We start from the raw sequence: 17,916 nt of genomic DNA, 5'->3' as shown, positions 1-17,916 counted from the left end.
CCTCAATTTTATCATTTATTTTATTTTTTTCAAGTTAATAATATTTGAAAACCTAGATATATAAATTTTGTATAAAATTAGTAAAGATTTATTGTAAATTATACATCTAATTCATCTAAATTCCTATTAGCATATGATTTTATTAAAATCATAAGTACATGTATCATAAGTTAAATTAATAGAGTTTAAATTTCAATTAAAAAATAAAAAAAAAAGTCTAATGATGTAGAAATTAAAAGAGAGGTAATGATTATAAATATTTATATGGAACAACAATTAACCAATACATATTTTGGTAGATAATTGTAAAAGAAAGTCTTGGTATATATTTAATTTTAATAATTATTTTTTTGTATAAAATTATTAATTTACTGTTACAAAAAAACTAAAAAAATATATATAAATTATATACCCTAGTTTATATATATATATATATATATATAAAACAAACAAAACCACAGTATTCTGCCAAATACCATGCAGCTGAGTTTGTAATACATGTATAAAAATCAAACAAGCTGCCAACTCACTTAACATTTGTGGGCCCTACTTTTACAGCTGAATCAACTTAAAAGAGGGTTATAATTGCCAATTCACTGTTCATACTGTTCTATGAATAGTGAATTTGGTTTTCATTTTAGTATATATATAATTTTCTTATTAAGCAATTGTATGACAACATAATCATACACTAACAGTAAAGAAAACGGAACAGTTATGTTGTGATGCAAGAGTAGTATTTCTGCAAAATATGCAGAAGCATGAGTGACCTGAATTTGTTGCAAATTTGAGTGCAAATTGGAGAAGCAACATTGTGCATATTTGACTACAAAATCGCAGCAAAATTTGTGCATATTTGACTACAAAATTGCAGCAACATTTGTGCAAGTTCGACAGCAAAACTAATATAATGTGAATTGTTGCTGCTGCTAAATGTGCATATCTGTAATGAAAATCACCAACAAAAGCAGTATTCAACATTCAAACCATTATTTACATATTCAAACAAAAGTAACATTAAACATTATACCAGTAATAATAATTGGCCAAAGACTGACATCATTCAAAATATCACCCTGTATTCCAATAACTCAATATGATCATCAATTTGTTGTCACAATACCAAAAAAAGAGCAGCAATTTACTATAATAGTTGAACACCAAAGTATCACCCTGTAGCTGAATGCATTCCAAGAACAAAAGAGCAGCAATTTCATAATATTTTGCTGTCAACTACAAAAAGGCAAAACAACAGCCTATCTAATCTGTATCCAAAAAGAAAAGTTTAACTTCTATGCATCATCATATGCTCCGCCAGAAACTTCATTCGTCTATCACTTCTTCTTTTTGTTTTTCTGCAAATAATATGAGACAATGCATGCAAGTAAGCAATAATTGTACAAAGTAACACATCATTAAGAATATTACTTAAGTGAATAAGATACCTGAGAGTTTGGAGGTGGGCCATTTTCACAAGTTCTTTTATTATGTCCAAGCTGCTTGCAAATGCACCACCTAACAGTGCAGGACCACTTTGCATTACTTGGATTTTTCTCACCCTCCTGTAGATTTCTCCTTTCTCTAGGCCTCCCAACTTTTCTCTTTAGTGGTGGTGGTTTGAGATTGGGAAATTAAGTATCAAGAGGAAGGTCATAATATGGTATTGGATGTATAACTCCAAAATAGGTCTTAATGTACCTTTTAATTGTGAAATACTTATGAAAAAAATCTTCAATATTATACCTCTTATATGCAATTGCAAGGCAATCATGCTTGCAAGGAAGGCCAGATATTGCCCACCAATTGCAAGTGCAAGTCGTCTGCTTCAAATCCACAGCAAATGCAATAGGTCCTTCTAGCACCTCAAACTCTTCTGAATTGGATGACAACATCCTACACACCCTACTTTCTTTGATCTTCTTGTTTAGGCTTTCCTTGCATTGTGGTGTAACTCTTCCTTGCCATGTAGCTGCTCTTGCAACCTCTTGTGTAAAAGGACAATGCACTTCTGTCGTATAGCATCAATTAAATCCACAATTGGTTTGGTCCTTAATTTGTCAAGAAAATTGTTGAAACTCTCAGACATATTATTAGTGCAGCGTGCACTCTTTGCTTTTGGCGGAAAAGCATGTCTTGCCCAATGACTTACAGGGATGTCCAATAAACATTATGTTGCCCTGCCTTCATTCTTTTCAGCTATAACTTTCATTTGTTGTATGAAAGCATAACTGAACGTGGCCTTTGCTGCCATCCAAAACTCCCTCCTTAGCATCACTCTAGGAAAAGCCTTCTTCAAGTCCATGAGGAGATGTTGGCAGCAATACCTATGTGAAGCATGCTCAAAGTTGACCCTTACTGCCTCTAGTAAACCCTGCAAAGGAACCATACACTAGCATTTAGTTTTTTCAATCATTAAATGCATGAGAATATAAAGTTAAATAAGAAAAATAACTTTTGTCTGTCGGACATGAAAGTCCAAGGTCTCTCTTTAGTTGTAGGTCCAATACATTGCCTCAAAAAATCCAAGAAGAAGTTCCATGTTGCCAAACACTCAGACTGAACAATGGCAAAAGCTACAGGAAATATACCCTTATTTCCACCAAGGGTAACTGCACTCAGCATACATCCACCAAAAGGTTCCTTCAAATGACCTCCATCAAGCCCAATGAAAGGCGACACCCATCCAAAAGTCCTGTGTTCATAGCTTCAAAACATATGAAGATACTTTGAAACATCAAGGGTTTTGCCTCACTATTTCTTGGCAGTGCCTCAAATTTAATGAATGTGCCAAGGTTTAACCTTTGAAGGGAAGCTATATACTCTTGTAACTTGTTGTAGCTCTCTGGATGATTACCAGATGCTTACTCTTTTGCTGAATTTATTACTCTATTCAGCAGTCAGTACTCAGGTTTAATCCCCCAATTTTTCTTCAATTCACTTTGCATAAGTTGATAACTCATCCTAGGATCACTTGCTAACTGATCTACAAGCTTCTACATCACCTATTTTGTTGTTGCATTAGGATTTTTATTGCTGACAGGTCTGATGCAATTATGTTCTAGTTGCAAGGTTTTCACAATAAAGGTTTTGTTGACAGGTGCCACACTCACATGGAACCTAAAAGGGCAGCCATCAACTATACATTTGGTAGTCACTCTAACACTATCATTCTTTATCATGCCTATAAGGTACCCTCTCTTCACAAAATAGTCCCTTAAAGCATCCTGACAACTTGTAACATCTCGGAATACTTGACTTACAGCAAAGACAATGTTCCCACCTACAAGAGCCTCAAACAAATTTGAATACAAGTTCTTGAAAGGATCTTTCTTCTTTCTCTGCCTCTTCCATTTAACTGCGAGTTCCTCATCATCACTAATAGCTGGAGAGTCCTCCTTGTCACTTCCTATATCACTTAGACCATTGTTGGATTCATGCAGTTCACTATCATGCTCTCCATCAAATTTATCATCATCTTTTTCTTACTCATTAGCATCATTGACTTCATCCTCAAAGCTCTTAGAAAGAACATGATCTTCATCATCAGTAGAGTCAGCATATGCATTAATGTCATCAACATTCATAGCCTCTTTGCATGTCTGCTCCCTCTCACTAAACATGTACCTACTTGTGCTGGTTGTCCTTTAGCCTTTGCTATGCATGATTCTACTAGAACCCTTGCCTAAACCAACTCCTCTAGGTCTAGCCCTGCCTCTTCCTTTACCTAGACCCCTTACATGCCCACTATACTCTGTATCTTCCTCTAATATACTATCCCAAATATTAACTCCTGATACATTCTTTAGTTTCCTTGTTGCCTCATTATCCCCCTCTCCTTGCTCTTGTGCAATATTATTTTCAGTCCCTCTTCCTTCGTTATTCTGCTCCTCACTAACATTTTGTCCAGAAACCAGCCCAACATCTCAATTATCATTTTTGACAACTCCATAATTCTCAATATTATTCATCCTCAATGTTAATAAATAGTTGCAATATTATCAACAACTTGGCTTTGTTGTATTGCTAGTTGCTCAACATTTGCTGGTAATTGTCTGTTCACTAGCTGTAATTGAGTGAAATCATTATCCTTGAAGTTCTCGAACATTAAGACAACATCATTGTCCTTCTCTATCTTTATATCATCACCACATACAATGCCCACAAAACCAAAACTAATACGATGAGCCTTGCACACATATCTCATCAACACTATGAAACTCATTTTGTTAGGGTCTACATCATATATATACACATTATATCCCCTTCCACCAAAGAAACTTCTAATGTATGATATCTCCAAGTAGTCATATTCAACCAGAACACACAAACCTTATTTTAGTAGAACATGCACATAACTCAGTGAATGGGAAACAAAACACAGATCACAATTGCAAAAAACCCTAACCTACATTAACATATATGCATTAAAGGAAATTTGTATAAGTATATAAAAAAAATAAAAAAAAATCCAACATCATATAGCCTTATGAAGCAAAATAGGCAAATTTTTTTACTAGAAATCATCTGGGTTTTAGAGACTTATGAAAAGTTGTTTTACTTACCTCCTATGACCACAAAACTTCTTGGAACAACGATCACACAACCTTTCTTTTCCTTTTAGATTGATCAAAAGCTTCCATCAAACTTCAGAGCAAACTGAGTTCTCGTTTGCTCTTTCTTTTCGATCAACAATGGAGTGGTGACTTTTGGTTTTTCCTCCACAATATTGGAATAGTTAAGTTGAGTTACTTTGGTCTTTTCCATGTTAAAAGTTAGGGTAATTCCATCTTTTACTATGGGATTAATGGCAAAAATAAAAAAAATTGGATGGAAGGAACTAGTTGTCTAACAAAGTTAAACCTCAGGGACTACTAAATAAAGTTATAAAAATGCAAGGATGAATTAATTAATATGGTCAAATTTCAGGGACTGCATAATAATTTTCTCTTACTATTATATGGAATATATGGAATTTAACCAATTTTACATGTTTTCCTTTTTTTTTTTTATCCTTTTTTTCCTTAAAAAAAAAAATAGTACTCCACCCATTCCTAAAAAAAAATAGTCCACTTCCTATTTTCACACAAATTAAGAAAGTAGTAATTACTCCATCTGTCCTAAAATATAAGTCTATTTTTAAGTTTATATTTTTGTTCCAAAATATAAGTTATTTTGAGTATGTTAAGGAGTAATAAATGATATAATGTTACTCTTATTTAGATTAGTTACAATAAATACTTGTATAATGATTAAATGATAATTTTATGCATATAATTTTTCTATTATGCCGATCTTACGTAACACGTGAGCAATTATTATAATTAATAATAAGTAAAAATTAATGAGTTTTATTGAAAATAAGATAAAATTTAATAAGAGTATAATAAACAATTTAAGGATTTACTATAATGCAAAAAAGAAAAGTGGACTATATTTTAGGACAAACCAAAAGTGAAATATGAACTATTTTTTTGAGATGGAGGGAATACTTTAGTTTCCAAATGCTTGTCACATTTGAAATTTCACATTTATTTAAGAAAATCTTAAATTTTGCTTAAATTATAATAAATTATTCAGCAAATTGACTATTACCCTTCATTTGATACATCTAATTTTCAAATTTTTGAGGAATTGAAGCATTAATGGTTGTTATATACAATGGGTAATTACTCAAATGTAATTAGAATTTAGAACCTGTGGTAATTTGAAATGATAATATATTTTTTTTTAAATCTTGAATGGTGTTATAACATAACTTAGGTGTCTTTGGTAAAATTAAAAATCAAACGTTAAAAATTTAATTTTTGAATTCAAAATCGGTTAAATGAAGAAATTTCTAAAATTATAATATTATTTTCTAGTGAGTATTTGCGTTATATTTTTTGCTTAGTCAATAATAAGAGGATAAGACAATAGAATAAATTATTTTATGACAAATTATTTTTTATTTATTGAGGGGCTTAACGATCCAGAGTAATTTAGTGGGGCTATAAAATATGTATAGTCCTTCTCTTAATTCATCAATCAGAGAAAACTCAAACAAAAATCTTTTCGCTTTCCATAAAAGTGGAAAAAACCAATCCGATATAAAAGTATACCTCCTATAATAATTATTTTTTTATTCATTAATACGTATAGAGATCTAATTATATTACACTTGATATATATTATTTATTATTTATTGACATAATGAATTGAGATAATATTGTACGCCAACATTACGTCAATATAATGGGTTGAGATAATATTGTGCACCAACATTATGTTAATATGCAAAAAATCTCGTAGTCGAGAAGATTTGAACTTAAAACCGCGAAAAAATAAAGCATATTACATTTAATTGGTTGATAAATTATTTTTTTAGAACAATTTTACTAATGTATATTTAGATTTTTAAAAAATCTCATGAATCAAATAATAATTCATTTATTAAATTACAGATTAACTTAACATAACCACTAAATGATTGACGAAATAAAATATCAAAAACTCTTAATTTAATTTTTTCAAAACAAGAACTTTAATTAATAAATATATAAATTTAGTAAAATATTTGGAATCAAATATTTAATTATTAATAATAATAATACAAGAAAAATAATAGAAGAAAAGAGACGACTTGTTAAGCGGTGTGTCTTCAAGTGTCGTGCATGCATTTTATGCATTTGTTCCTTTGCATGCATTCTCTCTCTTCCGCTCTCTTTCTTTCTCTCTGTGTCTCTTTCTCTCTCTAACCCCATGTTTTTTTATATCTTATAGAGAGAGACAGGAACACGCCTTGTTTGTTTGATCTTCCATCGCAGTTACGCTTCTGCTCTCTGTTTTTGTTTTAACCGCCTCTTCACCCTCTTTGACTCATCTCTTCTTTTCTCTACTTGGACTGCACTGCTGTTCACTTATATCACTTGCTATTATGAAGGTACTGCAATTTTCAAATTGATTGATTAATTAGTTAATTAGTTAATTTAGGTTTTCGAATTATTGGGTTTCCAATGCAACATTGATTGATTTTTGTTTTGAAATTTCAATTTTGTGTGGATTAGTTTGTGCATGAACGAGGAAGAGAGGAAATTTTGATTTTTTTTTCTTAATTTTTTTTTGTTGGATCTAATATGGGTTTTGGTCAGAATGGATTTTTAGGGATTTGATTTCGGGCTTTGTTATTGGAGAAGTATTGATTTAATTTTATTTTTTTTTTGGATATAAATGGGGACCAAGATTTGTATGAATGCATCGTGTGGAAATACTACGACCCATGAATGGAAGAGAGGCTGGCCTTTGCGATCTGGTGGATATGCTCATCTCTGCTATACATGCGGGTACTTTTTATCCTATTTTTAGCTTTATTAGTTCGATTTCTGTTTTGCTGGCTGATTTTAGTTTATCCAATGCTATGAGGGCAGTTTAGGGATATAATTGGATTTACGATTTTATGTGTTTTTATTTTCAGATTTTTAGATTGGGTTTTGACTGCAATTCCTGTTATAATGCATTATGGTATCATATGTTTCTTATAATTATACACAAATTTTTTGATATTATGGTTAACATTTAATTAGATACCCATAATTAGGTAACAAATGGCAATGATGATCCTTTTTTTAACTAAACCAAAGGCAGCTTACTGACTGTTGTTATAATAATTATTTCACCTTTCAATTGCTCCTGGAAGTTGTTAAATTTATTAAGGAAATCAAATTGGATTCAACTCCAATGTTTGTAAGCACATAAAATATGATGAACTCCCCAAATTGCTGGATGCCTCAGTAATTTGTTTAATGTATATCCTTTTATTCAACTCAGTTTGTGATACTGACAAATGTGATTTGCACCATAAGATCACCTGTACACTGGAAACAGGGTAGCAAAGGGAAAGTGGTGTGGACTTTGTAATATGTATTCAAAATCAGGTGATAGTGTTTATTTTGAGCTTTTTGGAACCGATTGCTTGTCCTCTTTTTATAAATTTATAGACTGCTTTAGCTTGTGGTTATCTGCACAGGGATTTTCTGAGGCTTGGTATAACTAGGGGATAGTGTTTGTTTTGTTAGCTTTTCAAAATTTTAACTTCTGTGCCAGTGTTAAATTCCATGCACTTATTGTGAGATGCTTTACCACAACCTCTGTTTTGTTTCTGGTTGATCATTTTATTCGCTTTTAATTTTCATTTTACATAATAATTTTAGACTTATCTTGCTTTTTTTTTTCCCTGGATGTGCCTTAACCATAGATCTGCATATGAGAATTCAGTTTACTGTGATACATATCACTTGGAGGAATCTGGTTGGAGGGAGTGTTACATATGTAAAAAGGTAGGCCAATAATCTAGTTTATTTTTTTTTTGTTGTCCAGATACTTTCGTTCTTTTATTAAACCTTTTTACCCCAGTGAAATTGATGTGCCCAACCCCCCTCATCCCTCCCTCCAAAAAAAAAAAAAAAAAAAAAAGAGGAAAAAAAAAGTCTAATTGCAATTAACATGGCAGCGCCTCCACTGTGGATGCATAGCTTCTAAGTCTTTGCTTCAACTTTTGGATTTTGGGGGTGTTGGTTGTACAAGCTGTGCAACGAATTATCGACTTCACCCGGTAAGATTAATTGCACCTAGCATTTTCCAATTGTCAGAACCAATGTGCTTTGTAAAGGCTTGCTTGGCTTTTAGTTCTCCAGTGCTGCTAGTCATGCTCTGAATATGGCATGAAACATTGATTTACATACACATCAGCTACATTATAAACAATGTCAATAGATTATAAGTGTTGTTCTTTTGGTTACTTTTAAGTCCTAATCATGGCTCCTTCTGCAGTGATATTCCTATATTCTCTTATATGTCATCTGGGTTCAAGGTTATTACTTACTTCTAATGGTATAGAGATAGTTATTGATCATGGTAAAGGGCTGAGGGGAAACTTATTCAACTTATAAGAAAATTTGGCATTTAGATATAGATCCCTGACAGTTGGTTTGTTGTCATAATGTTTAATGATAACTTTGCTGACACTTGTTCTAAAATTTACCTGCTAGAGATGTGGAGCTTGCAATGGTCTCTAACATTTGTTTGTGCCTCTTATTTTCTCATGTTGTAGATCCGTAGTGATGAGATTCCTAATGGTTTTGGCTTGTTAATAAATAATGCCTGTGATTTGGAATCAACTCCTCTAGAAAATAGAGTGGCTGGTCGTACTTTTGATGAGGGAAAACTTGCACAGCTGTGCAGACTCATGGAGGCTAATGCACCCAACCTATTATGTCAGTCTGAAGGAGCTGACACTAATGCAGGTCTGGGGCAATTCAGACAAGAGGAGGTGATGCATCAAATTGTAGAAGCTAGCCCAGGGTTCTCAGCTGCAGCTCAATCATCAGCTGGACAATCTAAATTTGCCCAACCATCAATATTAGATATGAGAGATATCCATGGATCACATGCTCAGCCATCCTTGAGTATGTCATTAGGAGCTCCATCAGGAACTGCAAGTTTTGTTCCATATCCTTGTGGGGTTGTTGAAGGAAAAGAGCAAAGCAAAACATCTCCCTTTCAGCAAGGGCAAAGATCTCGTCCAATATTGCCGAAACCCTCAAAACCGGTTCTTGCTGGGAGTTCAGAGACCAATAAGGCTGCAGTCTCTGAGCTGCGAATTGCAAGACCACCTGCTGAGGGACGGGGGAAGAATCAGTTACTTCCCAGGTACTGGCCAAGAATCACTGATCAAGAGCTGCAGCAGTTGTCTGGAGAGTATCCTTTTCTTTTTTAAGTTAAATTTTTTAGTATACCTGCTTCTGTGAAATGTATGCTGTTGTTTATAACTAGACTATCAATTGATGACCTTAAGTATATTATCTACTAGTTTGAATTCCAACATTGTCCCATTGTTTGAGAAGGTTCTCAGTGCCAGTGATGCTGGTCGAATTGGTCGCCTAGTTCTCCCAAAAGCATGTGCTGAAGTAAGTTTTTACCTGTTTAGCCTGTTTTTCCTATTCTGCTCCCTCCCCCGCAGCATTCCTTTTCCCATTCCTTTTCTTTTGTATTCCTGTAAAATGTAAACTGTTGCAGGCATATTTTCCTCCTATTTCTCAATCTGAAGGCCTTCCTTTAAGGATTCAAGATGTGAAGGGGAGAGAATGGACATTTCAGTTCAGATTTTGGCCCAATAATAACAGCAGGATGTATGTCCTGGAGGGTGTAACCCCTTGCATACAGTCTATGCAATTGCAAGCGGGTGATACAAGTATGTTTTTCTCTATTCTTGCTTATACTTTGATACTAGTCACTAGGTGCTAAATATATGTGTCACATATTGGATGATATATATAATGCTTGAGCATATGGTCTATGCAATTTAGTGAATAAGAATACTTGATATCTCTTGCTCACATGTTAAAATTGATACCTGATTGCTCAAGATAAATAATTATTATATTCTAAATGTTCTTCTTCATAATGAAATGTGGTATACAGAAAGAAATGTTAAGTATCTTGCCTTACGTCATCTATTGTGTCCTAGCAATCAAATTATGATATTTTCTTAAAGATGCATTTGGATAAATGTAAAGCGTAAATTTAGAAAGTGAATGAATGGAAAATTTAAGAGCTAAATTTTAAGCATTGAATAATAGAAATGCTAAAACTTCTAAACTGCAATGTTCTTTAAAAGCTCGCTAACTTATTGTATTAAGTGTGAATTTCAAGTTATTCTGAGTGCTGAATGGTGCTATCAAACACTATCTTAATTAATACAGAAAGTGAGTGAACAGTACAAAAATATGAGAAACTTTATTCGGATTTTGTAGTACATGAAACTTATCAGTGGTGGAGGTAAAGGGTGACCCCTATCCCCGTACCTCAAAAAAAATTTTTGAAATTACTCCCATAAAATTTCTGGATTTGTTTTTTGATTCTTCCCCTCTATCCACTAAACAAAATTATGAAGACTGCTGTTGAGATTCTGTAACAGTAAATTAGAGTGTCGAATTTGCCTCAGAAACAATAATCTATTTGGGGTGACGGCTACCATTGTTAATGTTATCGAAATTGTGAGTTCCCTAAAACTTGAATCCGATGAAATCATTCTAAAATCGTGTTAAAATAAGTAAAATCGGTAAAATTGGTGGAATCGGTAGAATCTGAACGATTTCAAAGTTGCTGTGCAATTGGGCAATTAGGCTAATCTATTTGACAAAATAATGAGTATTTAGGCTGGATTTTGATGAGGCCCAAAAGGAAAGTGAAACGAAGTATTTGAGGAAGAAAAATTTAGGGATTCAATTCAATCATTCAGATCTCCTGTTCTCTCTATCGTTTCTCTATGACTGCAACGCTATACTCCCACTCCAAAGCGGCGGACTGCAATGCTTCTCTTTCACACTTTAATGCTTGAATGCAAAAGTCAATCTAAAACTCCTTGCAAGAAAAGAAAAGTGACGTGAACTGCTGAAAAAAAATTTTGTTCTGATTTTTGAGTTTTGTCAAATACCTTTTTTTATAAAAAAAAAAAAAAATTTGTCAGAATATTTGTAAATATTATAGCTTTTCTCTATTTTTTTTATTTTTCTAATATTCTTTATTTTGTCTCCCTTTTTAATTAAAACTTATTTAATTATAAAAATTATCATCTTAAATAAAAAAAAGATGGATTGGTATTTAATGCACTTTTTTTCCTGTGATAGTCTGGTTTATGTCATATTTTGGTTCGAGTCCCTTTAATGGATGTGATTGTTGTACCCTATCTTGTTTTTTCTTCCTAATTTTACCTCTTTTCTATTGCAGTAACTTTTAGCCGGATAGATCCTGGGGGCAAACTTGTCATGGGATTTCGCAAGGCTACAAACAACTCTTTAGATACACAGGTTAGCCACATTTCATTTCATTCTTTTATTTCTTCAATTTTCAGCTGCCAATTGTCTTTTCTTTGTGGTGCAAACTTTTTTATTCTTAATGCTCTTGTTAAATGAACAGGATGCCCAAACATCTGCAATTCCTAATAGTGCTGCTATCACCGAAACTTCTTTTTCTGGTATTGTTACAGTAAGTGGTTACTCTGGTCTTTTCCAAATTCTTAAAGGATGCAAGAATCCTCACCTAAATTCTTTCTGAACTTTTGAGTTAAGCTGATGGGGATATTGGCTGGAACAAGAGTGAGAATCACGGAGGCAGGGTAAATGGGGATGCACTGCTGCAATCAACGTCAGAGAAGAAAAGAACTCGAAATATTGGACCTAAGAATAAGCGATTACTCATGAATAGTGAAGATGCTTTGGAGCTGCGACTTACATGGGAAGAAGCGCAGGACTTGCTTCGCCCACCCCCTAGTGTAAAGCCGAGCATTGTTACTATTGAGGACCATGAATTTGAAGAATATGATGTAAGTTTCTCGAACTCAACATTTTTGTTTGTTTATCTTATGCATGGATTGATGGTGTGACAGATTCAGAAGGGTAAATTGCATGAATGATCATTTGTATTAGTTTGATTATTGAACTTCAGATTATTCCAACTTTCAACTAGGCAGCTAAACCTCTGCAAGGTTATAAATGTGGCATTTTCTGCCAGATGTTGTTAAGCAACTAACATTAAGCTTATGTGGTTGTTCCCGGAACCCAAATGGCAGGAATGTCCTTGATAGCTTAGACTATGTAACACATGCTTCCATATTTGCTTAAAATGTCCCTATTTTGCACTATGGTGGAACTAGAAGGTTTTTCATTTTTTTTTTTTTGATTCTCTGAACGAGGCAACCCTAGACCAAAGAATATACTGTGCCTGTGTTGCGTTAATTTTATTTTATTTTATTTATTTTATTTTTGTTAATTTTTTAATGATTCTGCCACAAGCTCTTATAAGTGCTCCTTATGGAGACCTGACAGAGGACTGAATTGATACACTTGTCAGTAACCGAAATGAATCAAAATGAGGTTTCATGGATGAATTAAAATTAAATGGGTTTAGTAACTGTCTTTGCAATTTGCCCGCGTGGGAGAAACAAATATTTAAAATCTACCTTGTTTTTTGATTAAACATGTTTGTTGTCATTTAGGAGCCACCAGTTTTTGGGAAGAGGACAGTATTTGCTGATCAACCATCAGGGTAAGAATTTGTGTACTCATTTTTATTCTTTTGTTATTGAGGAAAAGGAGGGTTGCTAAATATAAATCGTATATTGCGGTTGAATTTGTTGAACATTGGGCCAGGGGACAGGAGCAATGGGCTCAATGTGATGATTGCTCCAAATGGCGAAAATTGCCGCAGGATGCTCTTCTCCCTCCGAAGTGGACCTGTTCAGACAATGTTTGGGATTCAAGCAGGTGTGACTTACATCTTCTTTTTAAGTATTTTGGAAAGTTTCATGTGAATATCTTTCATGAATGGAGATTCTTTTAATTTATTTTCTGGTCTACAATTTCCTTCCAGGTGTTCATGTTCGGCACCAGAGGAGATGAGTCTGAAGGATTTAGATTATCTTCTGAGAGTGAGCAAAGGTATGACTATTCCCTTGAAGTGTTCTGCCTACCAATGGGAGAAAGAACCACCTCTACAGATTTTCTAAATATTCTTATTATGTGCATCATATGATGTGGTCAATCTCATTGGTAAATAATATAATAGCCTGTTGATATTGTTGTCCCATGCTATGTCCTTTACAGATTTGAAGAAGCGAAGGATTGTAGAGAGACGCAAGGCATCACCTGAATGTGAGCGTTCTGGATTAGATGCATTAGCTAGTGCTGCTGTTTTAGGCGACAATATTTGTGATACAGGTGAGCCATCAGTTGGAGCTACGACAAAGCATCCAAGGCACCGTCCTGGTTGTACTTGCATTGTCTGCATTCAACCTCCCAGTGGTAAGGGCAAGCACAAACCCACATGTACATGCAATGTGTGCATGACTGTAAAGCGTCGCTTCAAAACACTCATGCTACGTAAGAAGAAACGACAATCAGAACGTGAAGCGGAAATTTCCCAGAAGGTGGACAACAATGACTGCAAGGATGATTCTGAAATGTCACCTACAGATAAGTTGGATAATGAAAGAAATCCAAATAGAAAGCAAACTGAGGTGGCTGAAACCAGTGCTGGGCAAATAGACTTAAATTGTCATCCTAACCGCGAGGATATACAGATGGACATCCCAGGATTGAGCATAATGGACCTTGCTGATGCAGCCAACATGCCATTTGACAATTATATCAAGCAAAATGGGCTTTCAAGCTTGATGTGTGACCGGCAGGCGAGCTTGGGTTCCTGTTCACATTCACAATCTAATGGTGAGAATCTGAGACGGCTGTCTGATGAGGCATTTCTGGCATCTATCGGTTGGGATCGTGAGAGTAGAGGTGATTAAGAATGCTTTTGTGGAATGTAGACTAAAGTGGTGTTTCAGAAAGATTCCATAATTTATCAGAGTGTAATTTTTTTTTTCTCTGTTATTCCTCTCCAAAGGGGTGGTGCCATACCATACATCTGATCTCACTAGTCACAGAATGTAGTTTTGTTGTAATGTTTAATTTGCTCTTAGTTTCAATCTCTCTCTCTAAATATAATGAGTCGTACATTCTATTCTTAGTAGATTTTATTCTTAGTAGATCTGGAGGAAAATAAATAAATTATTATTATTTTTTAATATAAGGAGCATAAATTAATTTGAGATTTTTTTTTGGATTTTCGAATGTTTGGAATTATCTTGAAAATATTATTTTAATCATGCCAAAAAATTAATTTTGTGTCTAATGTCAAGACTTAATTTAAGATATTTTTTTTTTTTGATTATCTAGAACATTTTATTATTTTTACTATTTTTTCAATTTTTCTTATTTTTCATCTTTTTCCTAAATAAAGAAAAATACTAAAATAACATCCATTTACATTTTCTTCAGTATTTTTCTTCTCATATTTTACCTTCATTCAAACATTAATTTCTGCATGTGCAAGTGCACTTCCGGAAGTGTCGGTTCTTACCTTTCTGAGTGATTGGAAAACAGGTTTTCCGATCGAAACAGAGAATATCGTATCGAACCCCGAAATTCGTTCGGAAACTTGGCCGATTCATTAGGTAATATATTTAAACCAAGGTCATAGACCTACCAGATTACCGCTCCTTGCTGCTGCATTTCTGCTATGTTCTTGTTTTCCTTGTTATTGATGGTTAGATTGTGACCTTCGGGTTGAGGCTATACAAAATTTCAATTTTTCGTCAATTCCTTAAAACAAAGTTAAGTTCTTGATTGATCATAAATGTTATGTTCATTTGATGAAATAGAGTTAATTTCTTGAATTGAATTTCTTGAGTAATAATTGTTAATTTTCTATTTTCTTTCGTTTACATTTCTTTACTTCAATGGCTCGAACTTATAATTAGTGCATATTTTCATGTCTATTCGAAAAATTTTTCAATTTATAACATAAAACACACAAACTGGTATCAGATTTACAAATTTGATGATGGAAAGATGATAAGAATGAGACAAAGTTAAACAGAGACGTACATATTTGGTTAAAGGAAATGGGAAATTAAGAGAGAAAGTGATTGAGACTGACAGTGAGCAGTTTGTTTCTATTCCATAGATGGCCTTGCATGAAAAGTTAGATAGATTCAAGAAGCAGCAAGAGAAGTGCCAATCCACCCTTGTTGACATTGCTGGACCTTCTAAATCCACTGGAGCTCAAAAATCTATCCCTTCTGCATCAACAGTAACAAATACTAGAACTCCAGGTCCACCTGTCAAATTTTCAAATGACACAGAGAGACTCCAACATATCAACAGTATTCGAAAAGCTCCTGTTGGAGCTCAGATGAAGCGTGTGATAGGCCTGCTATTTGAGGTTCAATTCTAAGTTCCAGTTAGTAAATTTTTTTTTTTTTTTTTTTTTTTTTTTTTTTTTTTTTTTTTTTGTGATGACTATATACAAAAAATGATGTTCATAATAGTTTTTCTTGGGGAAGATTTTTGCCAGTTCTTCCTCCTAGCACACATTTTCCTTCTTTTTGGTGCCATTTTAGCATTAGTTTATGCATGAAATTCAAAAGGTTTAATATATCAAATGAAACATATGTTCGTATTTTTTATCTTGTTTCGTTTCGTTTCCCTTGCTGCTCCCCTCTTTCAGTTCTCTTTTGGTATATTTTTTGATATGGCGAAGACGTGTGACTTGTGAGCATTTCTAAGAAATGTTTTAAACATTTGATGATGCTTATTTGCTTTGCTTTTCTTCATTCTATAAGGAGTTTCTTCCATTAATTTTGTGTTCCATGTGATGGTTTTCTTAATTTTTTTTTTGTTTCCTTTTTCTTGTTAGCTTCTCTTGACATTTGTAGGCTTTGTAAGAAGGTGTTTTAATCTTTATGGAACAAGTTGAGAAGCTGTAAGCGATTAACCATCACGTATGTTTTCTAATGTTTGCAGACAAGACGAGCTTTTACACCAGAACAAATAAATGACGCTTGTTTTGTTGATGTCAAGTCCAATAAAACTGTCTTTGACAGTTTGAGGAACAACCCAAAAGTTAATTATGATGGGAGGTGCTTCTCCTACAAGGTGACTCCTAATATAATATGTCTGCAAATCGTAATAGATCTGCACAATTTTGGATAAACAATTAATCAAAACCTTCTTACTGTTTCAGTAGTTACCTTTCTTTCCCCTTTCATAGAAGATGAATTTCGGGTTTTTGTTTATAGTCAAAGCATGATTTGAAGGACAAGAACCAATTACTCTCCTTAATATGCAAGTTTCCAGAAGGCATTGCCACTATTGATCTCAAGGATGCATACCTAGCTGTGACGGAGGATTTACAGGTATATCTAATAGATTAATACTGTTCTCTCTTTTGGTTAATTTACATCTTTTTGTTTGGTGTTCCATGACTGAAACTTTGAGAGCATGGGACTTTAATATTGCGTCAAGCTTTGAACGTTTTTCCTGGTTAAATAACCTTGTCTGTATTGCCACTAGGATGGAACTATTTTTCTGGTGATTACTCTTACATGTGTACTGTCTTGCACTTAGTTCCCCCTTCCTTGTACGAAAATTTTTGCTCTTGCTTTTCTTGTTGTGAATTTGTTCTTGTTATTCAAATTTTGTACTTTCTACGGGAGCTTGTTTGCACTGAGGCTTTAGTAATTGATATCATACTTCTAGGCGTTGAAAGCTGCTGGCAAGATTTGGTTGCTATCGAACTATGATTCACAGGAGGACATTGCATATCCAAACGACCCCAGGGCAAATATTAAGGTGGATGATGAGCTTAAGCAGCTTTTTCGGGGGGTTGAATTGGCTCATGATATGCTCGATATTGAGAAGGATCTACTAAAGAATGGCATGAAGCCCGCTACAGACACCGCGAAGAGGAGGGCTGCTGCCCAGGTGCAGGGCATTTCCTCCAAGCCAAAGAACAAGAAGAAGAAGCATGAGATCAGCAAGAGGACTAAGCTAACAAATGCTCATCTTCCAGAACTTTTTCGAAATCTTGGTTCTTAGAAATTTCGCGTCAAATCAAGTTATGGGTTGCAGGATTGCTAAAATAAGAATGGTTTGGTTCATAATTGAAATGGTAAGGGGTGTCCTGCAACTAAGGGGTGCATGTACGCCACTCACTCATATGTTCTTTTGCTTTTAATGGATTTTTTAAAATTCGAAAACTGTTTTCCTCTTTTGAAAAAAAGAAAAAAAAGAAGTAATTTTCCTTTTCCATAAATAAAAATATTTTTCCATTGAATGATTTTCAGTACTTCTTTGCAACAGCATCTACAGATTTCCCAGTTTTTTAAAAAATCTGTTAATTCCACAAAAATTACTAAATTTATTATTTAATTTATTGCAAATATTTTGCTGTTCCAAAGTCTTATTAGTTTAAGTGTCATTTTGTTGGAGTTCTGTTCTTTTATTTTTACATATGGAATTTTTGAAGTGGGCATTTTGGAATTTC

General features: G+C 33.8%; 2 protein-coding genes and 1 long non-coding RNA gene across 6 annotated transcripts; 2 read left to right on the top strand and 1 right to left on the bottom strand.

Annotated features, from left to right (window-relative positions):
- Positions 1–1,081: 1,081 nt before the first annotated feature.
- LOC119371361 (uncharacterized) lies at positions 1,082–4,691 on the bottom strand. Its single transcript, XR_005178972.2, has 3 exons — positions 4,563–4,691; positions 1,446–2,371; positions 1,082–1,355 (listed from the first exon to the last, which is right to left on the bottom strand). It is a non-coding gene; the product is annotated as an uncharacterized LOC119371361 (long non-coding RNA).
- Positions 4,692–7,206: 2,515 nt separating this feature from the next.
- HSI2 (B3 domain-containing transcription repressor VAL1) lies at positions 7,207–14,515 on the top strand. Its single transcript, XM_089726056.1, has 13 exons — positions 7,207–7,319; positions 8,231–8,312; positions 8,486–8,587; positions 9,086–9,732; positions 9,845–9,941; positions 10,051–10,225; positions 11,764–11,843; positions 11,953–12,010; positions 12,105–12,358; positions 13,031–13,080; positions 13,185–13,298; positions 13,405–13,472; positions 13,638–14,515. Exons 1-13 carry the CDS (start codon positions 7,207–7,209, stop codon positions 14,333–14,335), a joined length of 2,538 nt encoding a protein of 845 aa, XP_089582182.1. The 3' UTR covers positions 14,336–14,515.
- Positions 14,516–14,888: 373 nt separating this feature from the next.
- Positions 14,889–17,706, top strand: LOC105640639 (uncharacterized). 4 transcript variants are annotated; one of them, XM_089725683.1, is made up of 5 exons: positions 14,889–15,043; positions 15,556–15,813; positions 16,395–16,526; positions 16,670–16,786; positions 17,130–17,706. In XM_089725683.1, the coding sequence occupies exons 2-5, from the start codon at positions 15,556–15,558 to the stop codon at positions 17,466–17,468; spliced, it is 846 nt and encodes a 281-aa protein (XP_089581809.1). In that variant the 5' UTR covers positions 14,889–15,043; the 3' UTR covers positions 17,469–17,706. The 4 variants fall into 4 exon arrangements, with proteins under 4 accessions (XP_089581809.1, XP_089581810.1, XP_089581807.1 ...); XM_089725684.1 differs by having other exon boundaries at positions 14,908–15,043; positions 15,538–15,813; XM_089725681.1 differs by lacking the exon at positions 14,889–15,043 and adding an exon at positions 15,064–15,202.
- Positions 17,707–17,916: the final 210 nt, after the last annotated feature.

This window comes from Jatropha curcas, chromosome 9 (genome assembly GCF_041381405.1).
Source record: "Jatropha curcas cultivar XTBG-Jc1 chromosome 9, XTBG_Jcur_1.0, whole genome shotgun sequence".
NCBI classification, from domain to species: Eukaryota; Viridiplantae; Streptophyta; class Magnoliopsida; order Malpighiales; family Euphorbiaceae; genus Jatropha; species Jatropha curcas.
Note: the sequence above shows the minus strand (reverse complement) of the source record. Positions and strands in the feature narration are given on the sequence as shown.

Excerpts from the sequence above, each read along its gene's own strand:
- LOC105640639 (XM_089725683.1), top strand. The coding sequence starts at position 15,556 with ATGGCCTTGCATGAAAAGTTAGATAGATTCAAGAAGCAGCAAGAGAAG. Across the intron at positions 15,814-16,394 it reads TGATAGGCCTGCTATTTGAG|ACAAGACGAGCTTTTACACC; the intron begins GTTCAATTCTAA and ends TAATGTTTGCAG. Across the intron at positions 16,527-16,669 it reads GGAGGTGCTTCTCCTACAAG|TCAAAGCATGATTTGAAGGA; the intron begins GTGACTCCTAAT and ends TTTTGTTTATAG.
- HSI2 (XM_089726056.1), top strand. The coding sequence starts at position 7,207 with ATGGGGACCAAGATTTGTATGAATGCATCGTGTGGAAATACTACGACC. Across the intron at positions 8,313-8,485 it reads AGTGTTACATATGTAAAAAG|CGCCTCCACTGTGGATGCAT; the intron begins GTAGGCCAATAA and ends TTAACATGGCAG. Across the intron at positions 11,844-11,952 it reads ACAACTCTTTAGATACACAG|GATGCCCAAACATCTGCAAT; the intron begins GTTAGCCACATT and ends TTAAATGAACAG.